Source organism: Ziziphus jujuba, chromosome 10 (genome assembly GCF_031755915.1).
Source record: "Ziziphus jujuba cultivar Dongzao chromosome 10, ASM3175591v1".
Lineage (NCBI taxonomy): Eukaryota > Viridiplantae > Streptophyta > Magnoliopsida > Rosales > Rhamnaceae > Ziziphus > Ziziphus jujuba.
Window position 1 is genome coordinate 1,491,276 of NC_083388.1, and position 19,159 is coordinate 1,510,434.

The window sequence follows — 19,159 nt, forward strand, 5'->3', positions numbered from 1 at the left end:
TATATAGTATTAACAGTACAATTTGATATAATATATTCTAATCTAATACAGTACAATAAAACAATACAATCATACATATTAAAGGTGCCATAAATGATCTAAGTAAATAACATAATATTGAAGAAAAATGGAAAACACCAAAAAAAACAAAAAAAATTAAAAGAGCAACATAGCAGTCGAAAAGGAAAAGAAAAATGAACCAACACAAAGGAGATAAGACGACATGGCTTGGCAATCTTCAATTTCTCTAATCCCACCTCCCTCTACTCATTCTTGATAGAATCTTTTCCAACCATGCATGCCTCCTTGTGATCATAATGTTCCCAAGAACCACTTCAACAACTAGTCCACTCATAAAACCTGCCATTGAAAACTTCCAATCCAATATGAAAAGAAACTCGGAATCATCAACTTGTCCAGAAGTCGAAGTTGGCGTCGGCGAGAACTGTAAATCTCCACGTTTCCTCGACAATGGATTACCGCACAATCCTGGATTTCCCTCGAACGAACTATTGTCAAATGTATTAAATTGTTTCCCTTGCGGTATAGGCCCTGTCAGATTGTTGTGAGAGACGTTGAAGCGTGCGAGGAATCCAGGCTGCTTCAGTTGTTAAGGGATATTTCCAGAGAGGTTGTTTTGAGAGAGGTCAATGATTCAAGCATTGTTAAGTCTCCCAAAGATGATGGGATGTAACCTGAAAGCATGTTGTTGGAAAGGTTTAACGAGCGGAGGGCCTTTAGGTTCCCAAACAGTTCAGGAATCTTCCCTTCAAATCTGTTGCTTGACAAATCAACAAAAGCATAGATATCTTGGATGGGTCCATAGTATATCTCTACCCCTTTGGATGCTATTGTAATTTAATAGCGATGATGGAATGTGAACCCAAACTCCTCAAAAACAAGAAAGCTAAACTCCGCAATCATATATGTAAAATCACTGGATTTAATAACCTTCATGGAATTCCAAGTGAAGATGTATCGAGATGGCAATTCACCAGAGAAATTATTGTAAGACAAATCAATCATCTGCAGCTTAGGGAACTCGAAATCCTTTTCAGGATTCCCAATTTCACCATAGAACTCATTCTTACACACTGTAAGAAGTTTCAACTTCGGAAGGGACCCCAACCAAGTTGGAAAAACGTCATTCAATCGATTGTTGGAGACAAGAATACCTTCTAGCATCATACAGTTGGACAATGAGCGTGGTAGTTGACCCTGCAACTGATTATAACTAAGATCAATCAACATCAAATTGTTGCTTGCATTGCCCTCTACATATTTGAGGAATGACTCCATCAAAAGAGTTGTTTCTTAAATTCAACACAGACAAAGACCGCTCAAGTTTCTGAAACATTGTGGAATCATGCCGTCCATGTTGTTGTTGGACAAATCAAGGATGTAAAGAGAACTCATGTTGCAGAACACATGTGGAATCTTTCCAGTCATCATGTTTCCTGAGATGTTATAGTTCTTGATGGATGGTGGAGGAATTGGAAGTGGTCCTTGCAACATATTGAAGGAAAGTTGTAATACACCCAAGTTAACCCAGGGAAGAACTGCAGGCTATTGGTGAAAGCCTGTTAAGAAGTTGTCAGCAATGTCCAAAGCAACCAAAGTGTCTACACTTGTGTTCCACATCCACTTCGGTATTTGACAGTAGATTTTGTTTCCACTAAGTTCCAACCACTCCAACTCATTTTGATGCCTAAGGAAACCTGGGAATTCATATAAATTACATGAAGACAATGCGAGAAACTGGAATTTTGGACTTGTTTCATTTATGTTTATTTTTTCAAAGACCACCGAAAAATTGTTAGAACTAAGCTGGAGTTCAGTGAGATTTTTCATGTTAAAAAACATGTTGAATCTCACAATGCCACCCAAATTGTTATCAACTAAACTCAAACGTTCAAGATCGATGAGCCTAGATGATGATTCTGGAAATGGCCCACGCAATTGGTTATTTGAGAGTTCGAGTACTTTTAGTTTGGTGAGGTTGCCTAGTGAAGGTGGGATTGGACCACTTATTCGATTGAAAGAAACATATAATGCAGTAAGTTGGGCAAGATTACCGAGTGAAGATGGAATAATACTTGAAACATTGCATATCTCAACATTTAACTTCTCCAATGAGTCGAGCTTTTCAATTGAAAAAGGTATGCTTCCAGAAAATTGAGTATCTGCAAGTACCAATATTGTAAGAGGAGTTATTTCGTGGAACTCCGGCAAATAACCAGTAAGGTTCTTGTTTGATCCTACATTGAAAATTTGCAGGTTTGGAAGTTGAAAAATATTCAAAGGAAGCTCACCGTACAATTCACAATTTGCAAGATGCAAGGACCTCAAGGAAGAGAAGTTTGCAAGGAAATCGGGTATTGTGGATGATATATCCACGTAACTAAGACAAAGAATTTCTAAACTAGTTAAGTTTCTCACTAGGCTTTTTAGATCAGGATTTTTAAGATATAAAAGCTTTTCTCCAAAAGAATCTGAATTAAAAGACAGTTCAAGGGTGGACAACTTGGACAGATTTGAAATTTCAAATGGGACTTGGCCAGAAAACGTAGAATTAGAGAGGTTGAGGTAAGTTAGACCAGAAAGTTGCTTAACGGCAGAAGGAATATGAGAGTAATTGAAGTTATTATCAGCAAGGTTGAGTGTCTGAAGATGAATGAGGCTGAAAAGGGTGCTGTTGGAGTTGATAGAGCCACAGAGGAAACTACTGCTGAGGTCAAGACCAATCACATGACCCGTATCCTCGTCACACTGAATTCCATCCCATGAACAACAGCTGGTGTTTTCTCCTTCATATTTCCAAGATAAAACCTTGGGATAAGCTCGTTCGTAAACAGAAGCATGCTTGTCAATGACAAAGCTATTCTTGATCTTCATCAAGGCAGACCTCTCATCATCATGGCAAAATGGCTGCAGATTAGAAGCAGAAGAGTCAGCAACCACAATAATCTCAAACAAAAAAAAGTTTCAGAACTAAACACCACAACTGCAAAACAAAGCACAATATTGGTAACCCCATAATGCTTTTGTTTTTTTTTTTTTTTAATATAATTTTTTTCTTCCTCTTTTTCTTAGATGAGCATGGAACAGGAAATGCTTAGTGCGCTTCTTATATAGAAGCAAGAATGGGCCATAAAATTTGAACCTTTCCCGTATTTTGGCGTTGGGAATCATAGTTATAAGTCAAGTGGTCCCTGAAAAATTAGGAAGCTAGCTATATAAAATGACAATGCAGTTTATGATCACCACAAACTCAATTTTCGATTCATTTCTAATCTATCAATTCTAGAAGAAAGATTTGTCTACCAAAGACTTGGCCTTCCAACCATGTTTTAGTCTCCAAATTTGTATGTCAAGTGCTAATCAGAAACAGAATATTCTTATTTGGCCAATCATATTGTTCGTTTTTTAATTCTTTTTTATGATTCTACAAGATAATTATAGTTAGCACTTTATATCTAAACACTGCAATTTCCGTATAACAAGTTTCTTTTAAGAATTCATATTGCAAAACAAAGCTAAAAGTCTAACACACTCACACTTAAGGCAAACTTACATGACATACCCTCTTTACCGATAACTAGCAAATAAAACAGGATTAAAAGTAATGAAATATCTACTTAAAAGTATAATGTTGGGCTGGCAAAATATTCCTAGCAGTCCAATAAGCAAAATGATATCAAATTAGGTGGCAATGCATGCAAAACTATTATTTTAACATAACCAATCAAATCTAGACAATTTCATTTCACCCCCAAAAAAAAAAAAAAAAAAAAAATCTAGACAAGTTCATTATATTCTAAGAAATAGACCACAAAAGAAAAAAGAAAAAAGAAAAAAAAAAAAAAAACTAAATATCTAGAAAAGTTCAATCTATTCTAAGAAATAGACCACCCCTGCACCAGAAATGAGGCTTTCACAAACATGGAAGTACAAAATGCCTTGCTTAACAGGCAATTACACATGTAAGCATTTTTAGCTAATTAAATTACACATATCGAAAGGAGTAATTAAACTACGCTCTCTGCAACTTCGTTGAACATTGATGGCAGAATGCAAGGGGCAGCAAAACAAATCCCATCAACTCGATGTTCTCCAGTGGATACTTTCATCCTCCGAGTTATATTCTTCAATTCCAAATTTAAAATTACCAACACCTCTTAGCGTTAGTGGCACTTACAAATGAGTGGTAATATGAATAGGATATCAAATTTGGCCAGCGGCCAAATTAACATGTGTAGTAGAATTTTTCCATTAGTCAATGGCTTGATGCTTAATACCCTGTACAATAAAACAATTTACATTCCTTGATATAAAATATTTTTGACCAAACGACTGAAAAATAAAACAGACCATTGTAATGTCTGCTTCCGAGATGGAAAATGGAAGATTTAATATTCTGCCTATAATGCTTATATTATATAAAAAGATATCTCTTGATTTGTTTAATCCTGTTACCAAATTCATATAAAATATAGTCTGCTGCCTAATGACTATATTTTATCATTATCATTTGTAGTTTCCACAAGAAACCATTCAGAAGAACAAATGCACATTCGTTCATTTGGAATTTTCTTAACCTTGATACAATATTGATAGCCCATAATGTTCTTCTTTTCTTTTCTTTTCTTTTTTATTTTATTTTTTTCTTCCTCTTTTTCTTAGATGAGCTTGGAAGAAAAAATGTTAAGAGAGCTTCTTACAGAGAAGCAAGTATGGACCATAAAGTTTGAACCTTGCCCATATTTGGCGTTGGGAATCATAATTATAAGTCAAGTGGTCTCCATGAATTGGGAAGCTAGCTATAAAATGACAATACACAATTAGATATCTGATTACCAATTTATGATCACCCCAAACTCAATATTCTATTCATTTTACTATCTATCAATGCTAGACTGAGAAAGAATTATCTACCAAAGACTTGGCCTTCCAACCATGTTTTACGTCTCCTAATTTGTACGCCAAAACCTACTAGAAACAGAACATTCTTCGTTGGCCGGTCATATTTTTCATTTTTTAATTCTTTTTTTATGATTCTACAAGATAATTATAATTGATAGCTTTATATCTAGACATTTGAATTTCCATACAACAAAGTTTCTTATAAGAATTCATATTGCAAAAGAAAGCTGAAAGTCTAACAAGTCACACTCTAGACTAACTTACATGACATACCTTCTTTAGTGATAACTAGCAAATAAAACAGGGTCAATTGAAAAGTATTGAAACATCTACTTAAAAATATATAAGTTGGGCTGCCAAATATTTCCTAGTTGTCTAATAATCAAAATGTATCAAATTGATTGGCTAATGAATGCAAAACTATTACGCCAACATAGCACAATTTCATTTTAGCAGAAAAAAATAATAAAAATAACAAAAAAGAGGGGGGGAAAAAAACTCTAGACCATTCAGTCCTAAGAAAAGACCAACCCTGCACCAGAAATAAGGCTTTCACAAACAGTTTGGTACAAAATGACCCATGCTTAATAGGCAACTACACATTTAAGCATTTTTAGTTAATTAAACTATATATATAGATATCCCAACAGTTAATACTAATTATAATTATATTCCACTCTCTGCAACTTCGTTGAACATCGATGAAGGAATCCAAGAAGAAGGAAAACAAACCTCATCAAGTCATTCTCCCTGGACACTTTCAACCTCCAAGTTATACTCTTCAATTCCAAATTTAAAATTACTAACACCCCGTAGCATTATTGGCACCCCAAATGAATGGTAATATGGATAGTAGATCGAATTTGGCCAGGAGCCAAATTAACATGAGCGTGGAGTTTTTTCATCAGTTAATACCCTGTACAGTATAACAATTTTCATTCCTTGATATAAAATATTTTTGACCAAATGACTGAAATTGTAATGGATGCTTGTGAGATGGAAAATGGAAGATTTAATATTCTGCAAGTAATGCTTATATTATATCAACAAGACATCTCTTGATTTGCTAAACCCTGATAGAAAATTGAAATCTGTTTTATATAAAATACACTCTGCTGCCAAGATATTCCAGTCTTGTGTCAGCAATAGTAGCTAAATCATGCAAAAACTTTAGAGCCACGGAACATTATTTAAACTGGTTCCAACTAAATTAAACTTTAACATAGTATGCCAAATCTAGGCAATTTTTCAGTTCATTCTGAGATAACACAAACCCTTGGCCAGAAATTATGCTTTCACAAAGATTTCGTAGCATCAAAGTTCAAAAATAATGACACATGTTTAATAGATAGATAACACCTGTAACCGTTTTCTGTTGATCAAACATATAACCAAACAAATACTAATTAAACAAGCTACTTTTCTGCAACTTGGTTGAATTGTTGAACATCGCTGGCACAGTCCAGGGCGCCTGAAAAGATGTTTCGACACTTCTATCTTCCACTATATTTTGATCATCCAAGTTGTATTCTTCAATTCCAAATTTATGATTTTCAAGACCTTTAGTTCTTAGCATGCTTCTCCTTTCTGCTGAGTTTTCATATGAATAGTAAATCGAATTTGACCTGCAGTTCCTAGGATAATCTATTGCTGAAACCAGTACAGGATTGCAATTATCACTTCCCAAAAATAAAGGAAGACCCCCCAAGTCCACAACCGGAATACATTTAAATTCCCCATCCAACTCTTTGACTTTGAATATCATGTATCTCTTAGAAATTTTGTGTTCTAATCGAAGAACCAATAGAAGATCATCCATTGGTGGTTTCTTCCACAAGAAACCAATCAGAAGAACAAATGCATATCAATTAATGTTGAATTTTCTTAACCTTGCTATTTGGACACGATAGCTTAGAAGAAGAATTACCATCATCCTCATCGTCATCACCACCATTAGAAGATCACCATTGGTGGTTTCTTCCACAAGAAACCAATCAGAAGAACAAATGCACATCAATTCATGTAGAATTTTCTTAACCTAATACGGCTACACGATGGCTTAGAAGAAGAATTATTATCATCATCGTCACCACCACCGCTAGAAGATCACCATTGGTGGTTTCTTCCACAAGAAACCAATCAGAAGAACAAATTCTCATCAATTCATGTGGAATTTTCTTAACCTTGATACTATGACATGATAGCTTAGAAGAAGAAAGTAAATCTCGATCGGATTCTAAATAGGTCCTAAATTCATCACCATATTCTATATAGGCTATGGAGCTATTAATCCTATAAGAAGTTACAATAACCTTAAAAGATCCCAAAGAAGGGTCTCTTGACAATGTAATATTTGCAACCAAATCAAATCTATTACCATTGAATGGGGGAAGAAGAAAATTGGTGCCGGAAAGTGGGTTTGAAACCAGTAATGCGGATGATCCTTCCTTAGGAAACAATCAACCATAAGAAGATCCAATATAACAATTGTATTATTAAATGGTAAGATTAACTGGAAGCTGCATATATCAGCGGTACTGGTGAAATTGTATAAACTTGGCTTTTCCATGCCATCTTTGAGATTGATTACTAGTAGCCATAGAAGTTGATGGATGCTTAACCTGGTATGTTTTTCTTTGCGAATCAAAGTGATGGAATTCCATGATTTGCAAATAGCACCAAACCGAATCAAATCCGAAAGAGAGACTAATTTGTCTAGAATTGAATGTAAGAGATCTTCATGAAGACTTGCCAAGTTCGATGAGATATTTGTTGAGTTTGAATAGCATACCCTTTTTGCCATTATTGAAGAGCCGGGCCCTACTTGGGAGGAGTTTCAAAACTAGAAAATCAATATCCCTAGAAGTTTTAACCAAAAATATATATATATCCCAAAGTACTAAAGCAGGTGTATATATATATATATATTATATCCCTAGGAAGAGCTAACACTGGCCAAGAAATAGGATAAAAAACTCATTAATGGAATTGTGATTTAAAAAAAAAAAAAAAAAACTCATTAATTTATTTTTATTTAGGAAAATTACATGTGCAATTTTTTTATTTTTTATTTTTGCTGATTTATTAAAAAAATAATAATCCTCTTTAAATAGTTTTTATTACTTTTTATTTGAACAATTTTACAATTTGCACATTGTATTTTCGTTGTTAATTTAATATTTGACAGAAAAATCAATAGTAAATTTTTTTTGTAAGTTCGAGAATAAATTGTTAGAAAAATTCGTTATGATGCAAAATGCCTGCCCAAAAAGTTCAGGTGCAACTGTGTCAATATCTTTAAAATAATTATATAGCTTTTATCTGTACAAATTATTGTTGATGTATAAATATATCTTTTAAACTTCTTTTTTTTCAATTTTTTTTGGACCATTATATATTTTTTTAAACTTTAGTTCTTGAATAATGATTAGTACACTATTATTATTATTATTATTATATATAGACCCATCAAGGTTTGAACCTGTTTATGAAAAAACCAAAAAATAAAAAGGTTGGAACCCAAGACATGGGCCAAGCCTACAGATACAATAAGATCTTAAGATTTTGACTTTAAGATAGCCCAATTAGGTCTTGAGTTCAAAAACCTCTTTCTTTAATATAAAAATACATATCTGTGTATATATACATATTTTTTTAAATAAAATGATGCCAACATATTTAAGCCTAACAAAATGTCATACGATCCAATAACATGATATGAACCTATACGATAATTTGCTAATTTGGATTTATGATATTGGATTGGGTCCGTATTAGTGTCATCTAATAAAACTCATTAAGAAAATGAATGCTAACGGGTGGAACCTGTTAAACGCATTTATATAGGATATTTTTATAATTTTATTGTAATATAATATAATAATTTTACTTTAAACTAAGATAATCAAATGTTTATTGTCTCTTTAGCCTTTGCCTTAAATTGCAATGCTATTATTCTCTCATCTCTCAATTTCATAATTAAAGAATTTTTCATCTTTATTTTCTTTTTCTTAAAAAGAATTATTGAATTTGGAAAGCTATTTTAAACAGACAATGCATATTTCTTAGCTAGGATTAATATTTAGTATGGGTCTTATTTATAATATTCTTAACTGATAATTATTAATGCATGTAGAATTTTAGTATATGAATGCTTTTTTTTAATTTTCTTTAGTTTTTTTGGAGATGTTTAGTTTATCAACAAATATGTTCATTTGATCTTTTTTTTTTTCCCTTTAAAAAGAAAAAAAAGGGTTTATTGTATTATTTTGATACCTAATCCAAATTTGACATTTATGCTTAATAGGTTAACGGGTTAGATGATGGGTTAAATAAAAATTAAATGAATGGATTTGAGTCTATATATCTCAACACGAAAGTTTAACAGATTTTGTTCGGGTCAAAAAAATTTAACACAAACACGATACAATATGACACAAACACTGTTCAACACAACACGTTGCCAAGCCTAAACCCACTTAAATTACTCAATGAAATATGTGTGGGAATGGCTTGAATTTGAATTATTTCATGTTTAACTTTAAAAAAATGTCAAATATAATATGAATACAATTGATAGATGATAAATAATATTTTTCTATTGTTATGCACTCCTTTTGTTTTTATTTTTCACCTTTTTTGAACCATTATCTTTTGTTAAAATTAGAACTTGTGATATTAAAGCCTTTGGCATAGATTTCTAACTAAAAGAAAATAAAAATAAATAAATAATAAGTTTATAACTTGTGAATATTATAAAATATAAAATCTAACTTTAAAAAAATTTTCAATTGCCATTAATATACCCAGCTCATACAAAATTAAATTTTCTGTGCAAAATAACTAGGTCCCAAAATTTTGAATAGAAACTCAAATAAAAATAATCGATAACAATTAGGATCTGAAAATTGGTCCTAACCCAAGAAAAAATAAATAAATAAAATAATGAAGCTAAATGGAAATAACATTGGAGATAGAAATCTCAGTATGATCAACAACAATAATATCCTTAGATTCCAAAGCCATCTTCCCTAACATAATATGACTCTCAGTAGCCAAAATCCCTTTAGCATCGATATCATGCAAGGACCTTCCATACAAGCTCTTGCAAGCTCCCATGGCAGCTTCCACAAGTTCCTTCTCTTTTGCACCACAACCCGTCATGCAGTGTCCCAGTATTCTCATCACCGGCGGCAGCAACTCCCATGGCAGAGGAATCCTTCCCTCCTTCTTCTTCTTCTTGTCTGTTCCATCCTCGCCCTCCTCTTCTGAATATAATTGGTTATAAATTTCTAGTTAATTCACGATAGTTAGGACTTGGGCATTATACCCCAATCTTAATATATACAACTTGATTTACAGATATGGTTGTTATGAAATAAGTTTGATATTTCATATTCTGTGTCTTACTGCTTTTCTATCAATTTCAGGAAGCTTTAAATGGCTTAACATTAGAGAACCAGACATCTTGAATTGCTAAACCCCCATCTGACCTTATACACTCTTATCTTAATCTTCGTTTCTTTCAAACTCTGATATCAAATTGAAATCTGTTTTATAAACTATTCTGCTGAAAAAAATTCCAGAGTCTTGTTTTATAAGCAAAAATAGTACCAAATTAAGGCAAGCAAACATTTCAAAGAAATGGAACATAAATGTAAATTGGTCATTGCCACCAATACTTCAACACAAGCCTACCAAAAATCGAGGAAATTTCAGTTCATTCTGAGAAAAATACACTACCTCTGAACCAGAAACTAGTCGTTCACAAAGGTTACATAACATCGAAGTTCAAACTTTCAAAATGACTCATGTTTTATAGGTAACCACACCTGTAAGCAATTTTAATTTGCTAATTAATTAATCTAAATATATCTAAACAAATACTAAACTACACATTTTTGCAACTTCATGTGAATATTGGTGACATAATCCAAGGTGCAACGAAAGTTGTTGCAACATCGTGCTCCATCAAAACTGAAGTTAATTTTTATTTCAAATCCAACAAAAATTTGCATTGAACTGGGTACATATTTTTGGAGATTTTAGCACCATGCAAAATTTAAGCTGAACATATAACAACACTGGTGGTTGCAACACCATGGAACCAGAGTAGTCTAGTGGAGGAATTGGAGAAGTAGTTTAAAGCAATATGGAACACTTAAAGATTTCCAACCCCATAAATTGAGCACTAGTATGGTTGTATGGTAGATCTTTTAGAGAGGCCAGAATGGTTGGAGGAAGCAGAGAAACTGATGTGGCTAATGATATAAAAATTTGTATGCTAAATAAGAGAGTCAGAAAAACTGTCCTTGGTGAGAAATTTGCATGCTTCATAGACAAGGTGAAAATGATGCAGAGACATTATGCAAGTTGACAATATTCAAATGTAGCTCTTGAAAGCTTAAATATGTATACATGTTCTTGTGTTCCATAAAAAAATGGAAAATTTTAATTTCCTATTCCCAAGAAGATTTAAGCTTCAACATCAGACCCCTGCCTCTCAAGATCAAATGTATTAATTCAAATGCATAGATTCTAGCAAAAACCAAAAATGGATTCTGTATGACATTGATGATTTATGATGATGGACCTGGCCTCTATACTTGATAACTTTGGGGGTTTGAGAGTCTTTTTCAGTCAGCATAGTGGTATAATAGAAGCTATAGCTGTTTTTCTACCGTATTTACTCAATTTCTAAGCAACTTTTATTGCCACCTCAAGAGCTGCATAGTTAGTATTGAAACTTAAATAATTCAGTCCAAAATGAAGAAAAGCTGAAAAAGCCCCAGTGTACTTGATTGCTAATCCATCACTACGAAGCAAAGGAGACTGTACAACCAATCTATCAAACATTGTACATCCGCAAACATATATATATATATATATATATACATATGTATGTATATTATTTGTAACAGACTAACACAACCAACATAAGAATTCCTAGACAAGATTTTGAGGAGATGAATTAGGTGTGTGGCTTGTGGCCACTCCTGATTCTGGCCTGCTTGTTGTACTGTGCCCTCCTTTTTGGTTAATATAACTCTCCACTTTTTCTAGCAAAAAAAACACCACAACCAACATAAGAATTCAAGGGCATGTTTGGACCGGACGGCATTAAATTAGTGAGAGCTATGTCTGCGTGGAGCCCGATGTGGACTGCTTAGACGGCACGCTCACGAGGGAAACTGTTATGCTGGAAATGACGCACAAAAAGGTGATAGGGGGAGGGGTTGGTCACGGCTGTACAGTCGACTTTTTGTTCTTTTATTTATTTATTTATTTATTTTCAAAACTGCTTCTTTTATTATTATTATTATTTTGGAAATACTCATTAGTTTTCTTTCTTTTTTTTTTTTTTCCTTTATCTTTTGTTTAGCTATAATTATTTGACCTTGATACATATTTTTACATAAAAAAATCCACTCAAATAATATTAATTTCTATTTTTCATTCTTAATATTTTCTTGTAATATATTAAAAATAACTCAATATTCATTTAAGATATTAAAGATAACGTAATTATTTTAGAAAATTAGATTATAATATTAAAAATGATGACAAATTAATTTTTTATTAACTATAATATAAAATTGAATATTATTAACTCTTTTAAATTTTTAATTTTTTTAAATTCTTTTAATATTACATATCTTTAAATAATAAAAGTCAATTTTTTTTATAAAAATTTATAGTACGCCAAATAATATATAGTATTAACAGTAAAATTTAATATAATATATTCTAATCTAATACAGTACAATAAAACAATACAATCTTACATATTAAAGGTGCCACAAATGATCCAAGTAAATAACATAATATTGAAGAAAAATGGAAAACACCAAAAAAAATAAATAAAAAAATAAAAGAGCAACATAGCAGTCGAAAAGGAAAAGGGAAATGAACCAACACAAAAGAGATAAGAAGACACATAGCTTGGTAATCTTCAACTTCTCTAATCCCACCGCCCTCTACTAATTCTTGATAGCATCTTTTCCAACAATCCATGCCGCTTTGTGATCATAGCGTTCCCAAGAACCACTCCAACAACTAGTCCACTCATAAAACCTGCCACAGCAAACTTCCAATCCAATACGGAAAGAAACCCTGAATCATCAACTTGTCCAAAAGTTGAAGTTGGTGCTGGCGAGAACTGTAAATCTCCACATTTCCTCGACAATGGATCACCGCACAATCCTAGATTTCCCTCGAACGAACTATTGTCAAATGTATTAAATTGTTTCCCTTGCGGTATAGGCCCTGTCAGATTGTTGTGAGAGACATTGAAGCGTGCGAGGAATCCAAGCTGCTTCAATTGTTGAGGGATATTTCCAGAGAGGTTGTTTTGAGAGAGGTCCAATGATTCGAGCATTGTTAAGTCTCCCAAAGATGATGGGATGTGACCTGAAAGCATGTTGTTGGAAAGGTTTAACGAGCGGAGGGCCTTTAGGTTCCCAAACAGTTCAGGAATCTTCCCTTCAAATCTGTTGCTTGACAAATCAACAAAAGCATAGATATCTTGGATGGGTCCATAGTGTATCTCTACCCCTTTGGATGCTATTGTAATTGAATAGCGATGATTGGGTATCAACCAAAAATCCTTAGAAACAGGAATGCGAAACTCCGCAATCATATATGTAAAATCACTGGAGTTGATAACCTTCATAGAATTCCAACTGAAGATGTATTGAGATGGCAATTCACCTGAAAATTTATTGTAAGACAAATCAATCACCTGCAGATTGGAGAACTCCAAATCCTTTTCAGGTTTCCCAATTGCACCATAAAACTCATTCTTACGCAATGTAAGAAGTTTCAACTTCGGAAGGGACCCCAACCAAGAAGGAAAGACACCATTCAATCGATTGTTAGAGACAACAATACCTTCTAGCATCATACAGTTGGACAACGAGCGTGGTAGTTGACCATGCAACCGATTATAACTAAGATCAATCAACATCAAGTTGTTGCTTGCATTGCCACTACATGTTTGAGGAATGATTCCATGAAAAGAGTTGTTTCTTAAACATAACACAGACAAAGAACTGCTCAAGTTTCTAAAACATTGTGGAATCATGCCATCCATGTTGTTATTGGACAAATCAAGGATGTAAAGATAACTCATGTTGCAGAACACATGTGGAATCTTTCCAGTCATCATGTTTCCTGAGATGTTATATTCCTTGACGGATGGTGGAGGAATTGGAAGTGAACCTTGCAACATATTAGAGGAAAGTTCTAATATGCCCAAGTTAACCCAGGGAAGAACTGCAGGCTGTTCATAGTGGAAGCCTGTTAAGAAGTTGTTGGCAATTTTCAAAACTACCAAAGTGTCTACACTTGTGTTCCACATCCACTTTGGTATTTGACCATCAATTTTGTTTCCACTAAGTTGCAACCACTCCAACTCATTTTGATGCTTAAGGAAGTCTGGGAATTCATATAAATTGCATGAAGACAATCCTAGAAGCTTAAATTTTGGACTTGTTTCATTTATGTTTGTTTTTTGAAAGACCAATGAAAAGTTGTTAGAACCAAGTTGAAGTGAAGTGAGATTTTTCATGTTAAAAAACATGTTGAAACTCACAATGCCCCCCAAATTGTTAACGCCTAAATTGAAATATTTAATATTTATGAGCTTAGATAATGATTCTGGAAATGGCCCATGCAATTGGTTATGTGAAAGTTCTAGTACTGTTAGTTTGGTAAGGTTTCCTAGTGAAGGTGGGATTGGACCAGTTATTTGATTGAAACTAACATATAATACAGTAAGTTGGGTAAGATTGTGAAGAGAAGAAGGAATGTAACCGCTGAAGTTGTTCATTCCTAGGTTTAGAAAAGTAAGCTGGCTAAGTTTACCAAGTGAAGATGGAATAATACTTGAAAAATTGCATTCCTTGACATCGAACACCTCTAATAAGTCAAGCTTTTCAATTGAAAAAGGTAGGCTTCCAGAAAATCGAGTATCTGCCAGTATCAATCTTGTAAGAGAAGTTTTTTCGTGGAACTCAGGCAAATAACCAGTAAGGTTCTTGTTTGATCCCACATTAAGATTTTGCAGATTTGGAAGTTGAAAAATTTTTTTAGGAAACTCACCGTACAATTCACAATCTTCAAGAAGCAAGGACGTCAAAGAAGAGAAGTTTGCAAGGAAATCAGGTATTGTGGATGATATGTCCACGTAACTAAGATCAAGAATTTCTAAACTAGTTAAGTTTCTCATTAGGCTCTTTAGATCATGATTTTTAAGATATAAAAGCTTCTCTCCAAAAAAATCTGAATTAAAAGACAGGTCAAGGGTGAACAAATTGGGCAATTTTGAGATTTCATATGGGACTTGGCCAAAAAACGCAGAATTAGAGAGGTTGAGATAAGTTAGACCAGAAAGTTGTTTAATAGCAGGAGGAATTCGAGAGTAATTGAAGTGATTATCAGCAAGGTTGAGTGTTTGAAGATGAATGAGGCTGAAAAGGGTGCTGGTGGAGTTGATAGAGCCAGACAGAAAACTACTGCTGAGGTCAAGACCAATCACATGACCAGAATCCTCGTCACACTGGATTCCATCCCATAAGCAACAGCTGGTGTTTTCTCCTTCATATTTCCAAGATAAAATCTTGGCATAAGCCCCTTCATAAGAAGAAGCATGTTTGTCAATGACAAAGCTATTCTTGAACTTCATCAAGGCAGACCTCTCATCATCATGGCAAAATGGCTGCAGATTAAAAGCAGAAGAGTCAGCAACCACAACAATCTCAAACAAAAGAAGTTTCAGAAATAAACACCACGACAGCAAAACAAAGCACAATATTGATAACCCCATAATACTTCCGTTCCTTTTTTTTTTTTTTTTTTTTTTCTTTTTTTTTTTTCTCCCCTTAGATGAGCATGGAAGAGGAAATGTTTAGGGAACTTCTTATATGGAAGCAAGCATGGGTCATAAAGTACGAACCATTCCCACATTTTGGCCTTGGGAATCATAGTTATAAGTCAAGTCGTCTCTGAAAAATTAGTAAGCTAGCTATATAAAATGATAATGCAGTTTATAATCACCACAAACTCAATTTTCGATTCATTTGTTATCTATCAATTCTAGACTGACAAAGACTTGTCTACCAAAGACTTGGCCTTCCAACCATGTTTTAGTCTCCAAATTTGAATGTCAAGTGCTATCAACAAGCAGAATTTTCTTCTTTGGCCAGTCATATTTTTCATTTTTTAATTATTTTCTTTGGCCAGTCAAGTCGTCTCCGGGAATTGGGAAGCTAGCTATAAAATGAAAATACACAATTAGATATCTAATTACCAATTTATGATCACCACAAACTCAATTTTCGATTCATTTTACCATCTATAAATGCTAGACTGAGAAAGACTTATCTACCAAAGACTTGGCCTTCCAACCATGTTTTACATCTCCTAATTTGTACGCCAAAACCTACTAGAAACAGAATATTCTTCTTTGGCCAGTCATATTTTTCATTTTTTAATTCTTTTTTATCATTCTACAAGATAATTATAACTGGTAGCTATATACCTCGACATTTTAATTTCCAGATACCAAGTGGGAATCACTTGCAAGTTGTATGTATAATAATCCCGTAAGCCTTGCTAGATGTTCTTTTTCTTCTAACATATAAAATCTTTATATTTTCCTTTGCATAATTATGGTTGCATAATTATGGTTAACAAACATATACATTTTTGCGTAGGCGTATATATTTCGTATAGCTAAAAAGTCTCGCACTTTCTAAGACAAACTTACATGATATTAATAACCCACATAATGCATTGGTTTTTTCTTTTTCTTAGATGAGCATGGAAGTGGAAATGTTTAGAGAGCTTATTATAGAGAAGCAAGCGTGGAATCGTAATTATAAGTCAAGTCGTCTCTTGAAATTACCAAGCTAGCTATAAAATGATAATACAATTAGATGCATCATTACCCATTTATAATTCCCACAAACTCAATTTTCGATGCATTTATAATCTATCAATGCTAGACTGAGAAAGATTATCTACCAAAGACTTGGCCTTACAACCATATTTTGGTCTCCTAATTTGTATGTCAATGCCCATCAGAAACAGCATATTAATCTTCTTTGACCAATCATATTTTTCATTTTTAATTTTTTTTTTTTTATGTTTCTACAAGATAATTATACTTAGTAGCTTTACATCCAAAAATTGTAATTTCCATATAACGAGTTTCTTATAAGAATACATAATGCAAAAGAAAGCTAAAAGTTTATCACAGTCACACTCATGACAAACTTGGAAGATATACTTTCTTTACAAATAAAACAGGGTTAAATTAAAGTGCTGAAGTATCTACTTGAAAATATATATGTTGGGCTACCAAACAATTCCTACTTGTCCAATAAGCAAATGATATCAAATTGAGTGGCTAATGCATGCAAAACTATTACGCCAACATAGACAACCAAATAGACAAGTTCAGTCTATTCTAAGAAAAGACGACGTACAAAATGACCCATGCTTAATAGGCAATTATTCATGTAAGCATTCTTAGTTAATTAAGCTACATATATCCAAACAGTTAATAGTAATTAAACTACGGTCTCTGTAACTTCGTTGAAGATTGATGGCAGAGCCGAAAAGGGGCAGGAAAACAAATCTCATCAACTTCATAGTCTCCCTGGATAATTTCATCCTCCATGATATATTCTTCAATTCCAAATTTAAAATTACCAACATCTCTTAGCTTTAGCGGCACTACCAAATGAGTGGTAATATGAATTGTAGATCGAATTTGGCCTGTAGCCAAATTAAAATGTGTGGTGGAGTATTTTCATTAGTTAATAATACCATGCACAATATAAAAATTTTCATTCCTTGATAGAAAATATTTTTGACTAAACGACTGTAAAATAAAACAGGCTATTGTATTGTAAGCTTGTGAGATGGAAAATAGAAGATTTAAATATTCTGCTAATAATACTTATATTATATCAACAAGATATCTCTTGATTTGCTAAACCCTGATACAAAATTGAAATCTGTTTTATATAAAATACACTCTGCGTCCAAAATATTCCAATCCTATGTCAACAAGAGTTGCTAAAGCATGCAAAAACTTTAAAGCCATGGAACATAATTTAAACTGATTGCAACTAAATTAAACTCAAACATAGTTACCAAATCTACGCAATTTTTTAAGTTCATTCTGAGATAACACAAACTCTTCACCACAAATTATGCCTTCATAAAGATTTGGAACATCAAAGCTCAAAAATAATGACACATGTTTAAATGTAGATTACAACTGTGAGCATTTTGTGTTGATAAACACATATCCAAACAAATACTACTTAAACTACTCTTTGATCTGCAACTTGGTTGACCATCATCAGCACAATCCAGGGTGCTTGAAAAGACGTTTCAACACTTCGATCTTCCAGTATATTTTGATCATCCAAGTTGTATTCTTCAATTCCATATTTATAATTTACAAGACCTTTAGTTCGTAGCATACTTTCTTCTTTCTTCTGAGTTTTGATATGTATAGTAGATCGAAATTGGCCTGCAATACCTGGGATAAGTTCTTGCTGACCAATAAAGGATTGCAATTATGACTTCCCAAAAATGCATTTAATTTTAAGTCTATTGAGTCATTGACCTTGAATATCATATATCTCCTAGAAATTTTATGTTCTAATCTAAGAACCATTAGAAGATCATCATTTGTGGTTTCCATAAGAAACCAATTAGAAGAACGAATGCATATCAATTCATGCGGAATTTTCTTAACCTTGATACAATATTGGAAACCACATACTGCGTTGGTTTGTTTATTTTATTCTTCCTCCTTTTCTCAGATGAGCATGGAAGAGGAAATATTTAGAGAGCTTATATAAAAGCAAGCATGGACCATAAAGTTTGAAACTTGCTCATATTTTGGCTTTGGGATTCATAATTATAAGACAAGTCTTGTCTCGAAATAAAGAAGCTAGCTATAAAATGATAATACAATTAGATGTCTCATTACCGATTTATAATCACCACAAACTCAATTTTCGATTCATTTGTTATCTATCAATGCTAGACTGAGAAAGATTATCTACCAAAGGCTTGGCCTTCCAGCTATGTTTAGTCTCCTAATTTGTATGTCAATGCCTATCAGAAACAGAATATTCATCTTCTTTGGCCAATCATATTTTTCATTTTTTAATTCTTTTTTATGATTCTACAAGATTATTATACTTACTTAGTA

General features: G+C 33.1%; 3 protein-coding genes across 3 annotated transcripts; all 3 read right to left on the reverse strand.

Annotated features, from left to right (window-relative positions):
- Positions 1-247: 247 nt before the first annotated feature.
- LOC132799597 (receptor-like protein 49) lies at positions 248-1,299 on the reverse strand. The gene is made up of 2 exons (XM_060811884.1): positions 952-1,299; positions 248-598 (listed from the first exon to the last, which is right to left on the reverse strand). Exons 1-2 carry the CDS (start codon positions 1,297-1,299, stop codon positions 248-250), a joined length of 699 nt encoding a protein of 232 aa, XP_060667867.1.
- Positions 1,300-1,566: 267 nt separating this feature from the next.
- Positions 1,567-10,086, reverse strand: LOC132799598 (receptor-like protein 7). The gene is made up of 2 exons (XM_060811885.1): positions 9,889-10,086; positions 1,567-2,928 (listed from the first exon to the last, which is right to left on the reverse strand). The coding sequence occupies exons 1-2, from the start codon at positions 10,084-10,086 to the stop codon at positions 1,567-1,569; spliced, it is 1,560 nt and encodes a 519-aa protein (XP_060667868.1).
- Positions 10,087-12,883: 2,797 nt separating this feature from the next.
- Positions 12,884-15,748, reverse strand: LOC125420876 (receptor-like protein 7). Its single transcript, XM_048468188.1, has one exon. It carries the CDS (start codon positions 15,746-15,748, stop codon positions 12,884-12,886), a length of 2,865 nt encoding a protein of 954 aa, XP_048324145.1.
- Between the last annotated feature and the right edge of the window lie 3,411 nt (positions 15,749-19,159).